We start from the raw sequence: 7,816 nt of genomic DNA, 5'->3' as shown, positions 1-7,816 counted from the left end.
AAGCCGAAGCCGAAGCCGAAGCCGAAGCCGAAGCCGAAGCCCCGCCTTCCCCGCGGCTCCCCATTGGCCGGCGAGGCTATATATAGACGTCAGGCGGAAGTGGCCTCCCTTTCCGCTCCGCGCCTGCCGCGGCCTTCACACGGCGTTGTCAGCGTGAGTGCGGCCGCGGGGGCGGCGGGGTGCGGGTGCCCCGCGGCGCTGACGGCGCGCCTGTGCGCGGGCCTGTGCGCGGCCCTGCGGGGTGCCGGCGGCCGGAGCTGGCCGAGCCGCGGGACAGGCCCGAGGCCTGCCGGCTGGGCGGGGGGGTAGGCGGCCGGCGCGGCCAAGATGGCGGCTGGGGCTCCCGGCGGGTGCGTTGGCCGGGCCCTCGTGGGGCGGGCGGGCGGGCGGGCGTGGGAGGCCCCGCGTGGCTGAGCCGGGTGCCTGTGCCCGCAGGTTCCCTGTCGTTGCTTCCAAAGGGAAATCCCACAATGTCCGGAGGCCTCGATGTCCTGCAGATGAAAGAGGAGGATGTCCTCAAATTCCTTGCTGCCGGGACCCACCTGGGAGGCACCAACCTTGACTTCCAGATGGAGCAGTATATTTACAAAAGGAAAAGCGATGGTAAACCCGTGGGATGGGTGGCCCTGGATGGGCAGCTGGGATTTTGTGGGCATAGCAGAGGAAGGCAGAAAAGTCATAATGCTTGAGCTCTCTAGCAGTTTCTCCATGGCCAGAAAGGTGCAGACATCTTTACTGAATGTATCATAGACACACAGAATGGCCAGGGCTGGAAAGGGACCTCTGGAGGTCATGCAGTCCAACACCCCCCCCACCTCGCTGAAGCAGGTTCTTCTAGAGCAGGCTGCACAGAATCACGCCCAGGCGGGTTCTGAATGTCAGCTTCTCTGGGCAGCCTGTGCCAGGGCTCTGTCACCCTCAGAGTGCAGAGGGTTTTGCTCACATTCAGAAGGAGCTGCCTGTGTTGCAGTTTGTGCCCGTTGCCCCTTTGCTGTCGCTGGGCAGCACTGAAAAGAGCCCGGCCCCGTCGTCTTGACACCTGCCCCTAAGATATTTGTATGCATCAGTAGGATCCCCTGTCAGTCCTCTCTTCTCCAGGCTGAACAGGCCCAGCTCCCTCAGCCTTTCCTCACTGGGGAGATGCTCCAGTCCCCTCATCCTCTTTGTAGCCCTCCACTGGACCCTCTCCAGTAGTTCTCTGTCTCTCTGGAACTGGTGAGCCCAGCACTGGACACAGCACCCCAGATGTGCCTCACCAGGGCAGGGCAGAGGGGGAGGATCCCCTCCCTCGACCTGCTGGCCGTGCTCCTGATGCAGCCCAGGACCCCGTTGGCCACAGGGCTCGCTGCTGGCCCATGGGCAACTTGCCATCCACCAGCACTCCCAGGTCCTTCTCTGCAGGGCTGCCCTCTGGCAAGTCTGTCCCAGCCTGCACTGGTGTGTGGGCTTGTTCCTCCCCAGGTGCAGGACCCTACATTTGCCTTTATTGATCTTCATTAGCTTCTTCTCCACCCAGCTCCAGCCTGTCCAGGTCTCACTGAATGGCAGTGCAGCCTCTGGTGAATCAGCCCCTCCTCCCAGTTCTGTATCACCCGCAAACTTGCTGAGGGCACACTCCATCCCTTCATCCAGGTCACTGATGAGTCAAGTTGACCAGGACTGGACCCAGTACTGACCCCTGGGGAACACCATTAGCTACAGGCCCCCAGCTGGACTCCGTGCCATTGATCACAACCCTCAGAGCTCTGCCATCAGTCAGCTCTCAGTCCACCTCGTTGTCTGCTCATCTAACCCGCACTTCTGAGCTTACCTATGAGGATATTATGGCAGACTGTGTCAGAATCCTCACTCTGAGATCAAGGTGGACGACATCCACCACTCTTCCCTCATCTACCCTGCCAGTCGTTCCATCATGGAAGGCTATCAGGTTGGTCAGGCATGATTTCCCCTTAATGAATCCATACTGACTACTGATAACCTTTTCCTCCACGTGCTTTGAGATGACCTCCAGGATGAGCTGTTCAATCACCTTTCTAGGGATGGAGGTGAGGCTGACTGGCCTGTGGTTTCCTGGGTCGTGTTACTTGCAGAACTAGAACGAAACACAGATTTCAGAACGGGGTAGGTCAATCACAGCTGGATTTGGGCAGTTCTAGTTCTTGGCTATAGTAACAGAATGGTTTTAATGTCTTAGTAGTGATTTCTGCAGCGTGTTTACATTGTTCTGCAATCTGAGCTGCACCCTATTAAAAGACAAGCTCATACCAGGCTCTGGTTCATGTTGATAGGTGCTGGAAATGTGCTACATTGAAACCATATGGGAGGATTTTCCTTGGAATAGCTTTCCACCAACTATAATTTTGTAGTAACTGCAGCCATGTGACAAGTTCAATGGCAAGAGTTTATCCTGTTGTAGGATTTTTGCTGGTTGCTCTAAAGTTTTTTGTCACTAATAGGTATTTACATCATCAATCTGAAGAGAACCTGGGAAAAGCTTCTTCTGGCAGCCCGTGCCATTGTTGCCATTGAGAACCCAGCTGATGTGAGCGTCATTTCCTCCAGAAATACTGGACAGGTATGGACATTTGCTGGTTCTAAGGCCTGCAGTCCTGAGAGCACGACTCTTGCCATGCATTGTTGCCTGCCAGTGGCAGCTTGATGATAAAAAGGAGTAACATAAATTTTGATTCTGGAAACACTTTTTTGGAAGGATGTTTCTTGTGTTGCACTTGTAGCTTAGATCAGATCAGTTAAAATCCACTCCCCATTTCTCTAGTTTCAGGGTGTTTGATAACTTGTTTTTCTTTCATATCCTCCTTTGGGTACTTCCTGTAGGGCTTTCTGGCATATTAGTTGGCAGTCCCCTGGTGCCCCCCTAATTCTGTGAGTCACTGGGACTGCTTTTTTGGGGACAATAAGCACCTGATAAAAAAGTTTTCAAATAAATCATTTGCTCTGTTACTGAGTACAGTATAGTAACTGGTATATTTTTAATTTTGTCTCTAGATTTTTAGCAAAAAACCCTCTGTCATAGAAGGGGACACAACCTTTAAACAAAACCAGTTAGCCACTGAAGTTTATCTGTGAGCTTAGTTTCTTTGGATTAATGCAGGTGGTGCCACAAATGTTCAGGGAGTTTGTGAATGACATGGGGTGGACTTCCAGAGGAAGAGCTTGGGTTCCTATGGATTTGACCTGCACACTGTTAAAGCTTGACGCTAAGGTCAGTTTCTGGCCAATGAGCTCTCAAGTGTCGGAAGTGTGCTACAGCAAACCGGATGGCAGGGTTTTCGATAACGCCAGGAGAGGAGCTCCCTCTGTGATTGGGGTTTGATAGTAGGCCCTGCCACATGCCTGAGAGGTTGAAAGCTGTTACAAGTGAGTAAGAACTGCCAACTGCATTTTTAATGGCTACAGCTTGTGTATATTTACTACTGAGCTTTTCCTGAAGTTGTGCTGTTGGATAATGAAGGGATATAGAAATACTGGAAGAAAATTGGCTTTTCTTTTTTCATAAGCTGTTTTGTTCCCCTTTTCATGATTTGATGATGAGCATTTGGAGTATAGCTTGCAAATAACTTTGGGGGAAAAAAAGGCTATTTTCTGTATCCTTATGTCCTGCTTTGCTGGTGGATGTGGTCTAACTCGTGGTGTCGCTGTAGCTATTTTCAGAAACATGTTTGTCTCATTCTGAACACAGCTGGTGGTAAGCCCTGATTTCACAGGAATTGAAACAAATAGTTCAATTAATATTTGTGCATGTTCACTGACAGCATACCTGGGTGACTTAGTTGAAATGCAGTTCTCCTGCTTTACCTTTGCTGTGGTCTGTTTTGCAGCGTGCTGTTCTGAAGTTTGCTGCTGCCACTGGGGCTACTCCTATTGCTGGGCGTTTCACCCCTGGTACCTTCACAAATCAGATCCAAGCAGCTTTCCGTGAGCCACGACTCCTGGTTGTTACGGACCCCCGAGCTGATCATCAGCCACTGACAGAAGCATCTTATGTCAACATCCCCACCATTGCACTGTGCAACACCGACTCCCCCCTGCGCTATGTGGATATTGCTATTCCCTGCAACAATAAGGTAATGGCTTTGTTGTAGCATTCAAAGCTGCTTCTTCCAGAGCATGCCCTAGATTGCAAGATGAATGCTTTCTGCAGGGGAGGGTTAGCTTGTATCTCACATGTCTACCCGGGTGATAAGCTAATTAAGGCCCCTCACGAGCTAGCGGGTGGGTGGGGAGGAGGGGATGAACTGCACACAGTTGGAGCTTGGAGCTGAGGCCAGTTTCTGGCCGAGGAACTCTCAAGTGTAGGACGTGTGCTATAGTAACCTGGCAGGATTTCTTGCTGATGCCATGAGGGTCTTTGTGGCCCAATGAGTGGAGTTTGATAGTCATTCTTGCTACAGTTTTATAGAATAATAGAACGGATTGGGTTAGAAGGGACCGTAAAGATCATCTAGTTCCGACCCCTCTGCCGTGGGCAGAGACAACCAATATAAACAAAGGATGAAGTGAACCAGTGGAGAAACTGCTCTGAAACGTTGCCTTGCCAGAAACCACCTGAAAGGTAGAATCTAGGAAGGTAGGATACCGATCTTTGATTTTATATGGATATCATTCACCAAAGCCAACGTAAGCCAAATCTGAGCGCGTATGTAAGATTTGCTCATTTGGTCAAGTTTTCTATTCATTCTAGCATATGCGGTGAGCATGATCCCTGTCTTCTGGACAAGGTTCATGCGTGTGTGGTAGTGAGCAGTATGAAGCTCCATAGCAGGAGAATTGCTTCAGGCTGTGCTGTATACAGCAAATTCAGACGCCGGTGATGGAAGTGTGCTGCAGTTCCTGCAGAGACCTGAAAATGTCACCGGGAACTCCCAAAAGCCGCCCTTTCCTCAGTCCAAGTACATGAGTCTGGGCATTAGCAAGTAATGTCTTTCTCTTGCCAAGCAAGAACCTTGAATTGGGCGCAGACAAGTCTCTTTCAAAGAAAAAAAGTTTTGTCAGAGGTTTAACTTTACAGCAGATCTTGCTTTTCTCTGTCCCAGGGAGCCCATTCGGTGGGTCTGATGTGGTGGATGCTGGCTCGGGAGGTCCTGCGCATGCGTGGCACCATCTCCCGTGAGCACCCGTGGGAAGTCATGCCTGACTTGTACTTCTACAGGGATCCCGAGGAGGTAGGAGACCAGTGGCAGGAAGCGTGCCTCAGTGAGATGCCTTGCTTGTGCTCCTGCCCCGTGGTCCTGTGTGCCTGCTGTTGAGGACAGGTTTTGCCAATATACTGATTGCACTTCACGCTTACGGGTGGTGGTTGGTTAGTTGTATTGCCTGTTATGAGTTGGTGCCCGTTGTCAGGTACGTGAGGATGGTTAGGTGTCTCTGGGGGACTTAGGCTATGCTCTTCCATTGCAGATCGAAAAGGAGGAGCAGGCTGCTGCTGAGAAAGCAGTTACAAAGGAGGAGTTCCAGACCGAATGGACGGCCCCAGCTCCGGAATTCACTGCTCCACCTCAGCCCGAGGTTGCAGATTGGTCCGAGGGAGTGCAGGTCCCGTCTGTGCCCATCCAGCAGTTCCCCACAGGTCAGTCTGGGGGTGCCTGTGGGTGTGTGGTAGCGGGTGGGAAGAGCCGGGGTGCACTGAGTGTTGCTGTCTTTGTAATTGCAGAGGACTGGAGTGCCCAGCCTGCCACTGAGGATTGGTCAGCAGCTCCCACGGCCCAGGCTACTGAGTGGGTTGGCACTGCCACGGAGTGGTCTTAACTTCAGCGCTGCTGTACTATGGGAGAAATAAAGACTGTTTTAATACATGCCGTGCTTGGTACTGCGTTTTTAAACTTGCTGGCAGTTGAAATACGTGGGTGGGATGGGGACAGCCCTCGGCTGAGGGTGGGAGGGTCGCTGCTGCTGCACCCTGCTCGGTGGAGGTGGTGCTGTGGGCTCCAGCCACGCTCCCCTGCCCTGCTGGTGGGTTACAGTGTGGGGCAGGGGCCCGTTTCCCACCTTCCCTGGTGGCTGGTGGGGGGCTGTCTGCAGGGGGTGTGGGCACGGCGGGGGGAGCTGGGCTGGCCCAAAAGGGGTTGTTTAATTGCCCCCACCCAGGGTTTCAGTGGTTGTGGGGCGAGGTGGGCTCATGTGGCCGGGTGCGGGTGGCAGCCTGGTGTGGGAGTTGCTGCCCTGGTGAAACACCAGTTCTAGCACCCCCATATACAGATTGCTTGCTAAAAAATACTGTGGTAATCCTCAGGAAAAATACAATTCACCTGCTTTAACGATCTTGAGGGTGTATTTCTGTGATTAATAGCGACAATGGGGAGGCAGATCCTTCACCAAGAGAAACCGGTTTTGTTTGTTGGAGGTGGAGACGTGTTTAAATTGGATCTCTTTTCCCACATTGGTGTGGTCTCAGTATTCTCCTTTTTCTACCTTCAGCCAGGCCGATCAACCTGTGAAGAATGTTTTCCCTTAGCACAGGCACTTGTTTGCTTTTACTGTAACAGTGCATATTAGCAATAAAAACCCTAAAGCAAGCTATGTATATTCTTGCACAAATCTGTCCAAAGGAAGCTTAACTTTTTTCTTGCTGTCTTTACCTATTAGATGCAAGGCAACTACTGGTTTTGTTAATAATGAACAGATTTTAGGAGGGAGGCATGTGAGCACTTCAGTGTTGGGCTTTGAGAGAGCCCTTCCCATTCCGTTTGTGTACTCTGCTCTTTGGATGTGTGTTTCGGGCACATCTGCGGGTCCTCTGCTTTCAGTACCCGGCTCCTTCCTGCTGCCTGGGGTCTGTCACTGCGTGCTGGGGCGGGGGGTGAGAGCCGGTTTGCGTGGGGACTCTGCTGGTAGATGGATCGGGGACAGCCTATACCGCAGCTGCTGATTCACTCCCCAGTGCTGAGATTGCCCAAAATAACTTGTTGCCCTGGTCTTCCTTTTCACCCTTCCACGCTGAAAGTTTCCAAACTCAGAAGAGCAGATGCTTACTCCTCTGTACTTTGAATCATTGCTATTGTTGTTTCACTGATGTCCCTTTTCTTTGTTTTGTAACCTCCTGCATGGGAATATGTTCCAGTTGGTGAGAATATAGCAATCATCAGCTTCTGTCTGGCTGGTGGTGCTATTTTAAATCGGTGATAGCTGCATCTGAGAACTTGCTACTGAAATATTTCTGGCACATTACTGAACCGTGGTTGTTTTCATCCAAGGATTTCCTAAATATCAGTTTGACTTTTGTGGTGTCTTTTTCCAGGACCAAGGACTGCCAGTGAGAGGTGGATCCACGCAGCCTGGGAAAAGAGGGTCAGGAGACAAGTCTCTGCGTGTGGATTCTGAATTACCTTTCTGGGGTAACTGGGGTGGGGTGGGAGAGCTCATTTGACTGGAGTCCTGCAGAGAGGATGAATAGCAGCCCTTTAGAAAAGGAGGCAGCTTTGACTGCAGCAGCAGAGGGCATATTGCAGGAAGGCTACAGGGGCACAGGGGAGGAGAGGACTCAGCACAGGAGGTAGAGGCAGCAACAGAGACGTAGCAGGGGTTCTTAACATCTGCCAAGAGCTTCCCCTGTGTCAAATACCTGGTGGATATGATCTATTGAGGCAGTGCAGAGGGATAGGAAGAGGAACTAGGAGCAAATTCTAGAGACAATGGCTTGTTTATTATTGCAGATTTTTTCTGGCAAATGCAGTGTTGATGTTGAAAAAGGACAGCAGAGAACTTGTAACAATGTTCTTCTGGACTGGTCTGATTTGAGCCAAGATGGCTTAGGCTGAGGTCTCCGTATAGTGAATACAATTTCTGTCCTTTGGGACTC

The 7,816-nt window shown here is 51.3% G+C and overlaps 1 protein-coding gene and 2 non-coding genes across 3 annotated transcripts; all 3 read left to right on the top strand.

The window, feature by feature from the left end:
- The first annotated feature begins 22 nt into the window (after positions 1–22).
- RPSA (ribosomal protein SA) lies at positions 23–5,816 on the top strand. The gene is made up of 7 exons (XM_037382535.1): positions 23–153; positions 436–603; positions 2,457–2,575; positions 3,840–4,085; positions 5,055–5,183; positions 5,419–5,587; positions 5,672–5,816. The coding sequence occupies exons 2-7, from the start codon at positions 471–473 to the stop codon at positions 5,764–5,766; spliced, it is 891 nt and encodes a 296-aa protein (XP_037238432.1). The 5' UTR covers positions 23–153; positions 436–470; the 3' UTR covers positions 5,767–5,816.
- LOC119147934 lies at positions 3,195–3,354 on the top strand. Its single transcript, XR_005104246.1, has one exon. It is a non-coding gene; the product is annotated as a small nucleolar RNA SNORA62/SNORA6 family (small nucleolar RNA).
- LOC119147933 lies at positions 4,256–4,414 on the top strand. Its single transcript, XR_005104245.1, has one exon. It is a non-coding gene; the product is annotated as a small nucleolar RNA SNORA62/SNORA6 family (small nucleolar RNA).
- Positions 5,817–7,816: the final 2,000 nt, after the last annotated feature.

The sequence above is a fragment of the Falco rusticolus genome, chromosome 4 (assembly GCF_015220075.1).
Source record: "Falco rusticolus isolate bFalRus1 chromosome 4, bFalRus1.pri, whole genome shotgun sequence".
NCBI lineage: Eukaryota > Metazoa > Chordata > Aves > Falconiformes > Falconidae > Falco > Falco rusticolus.
The sequence above is the reverse complement of the archived record's forward strand: the minus strand, read 5'-3'. Positions and strand labels throughout refer to the sequence as shown.

Bases quoted from the DNA above. Each gene is read 5' to 3' on its own strand.
- RPSA (XM_037382535.1), top strand. From the start codon at position 471: ATGTCCGGAGGCCTCGATGTCCTGCAGATGAAAGAGGAGGATGTCCTC. The intron at 5,184-5,418 runs GTAGGAGACCAG...CTTCCATTGCAG, and splicing joins TCTACAGGGATCCCGAGGAG to ATCGAAAAGGAGGAGCAGGC. The intron at 5,588-5,671 runs GTCAGTCTGGGG...TTGTAATTGCAG, and splicing joins CATCCAGCAGTTCCCCACAG to AGGACTGGAGTGCCCAGCCT.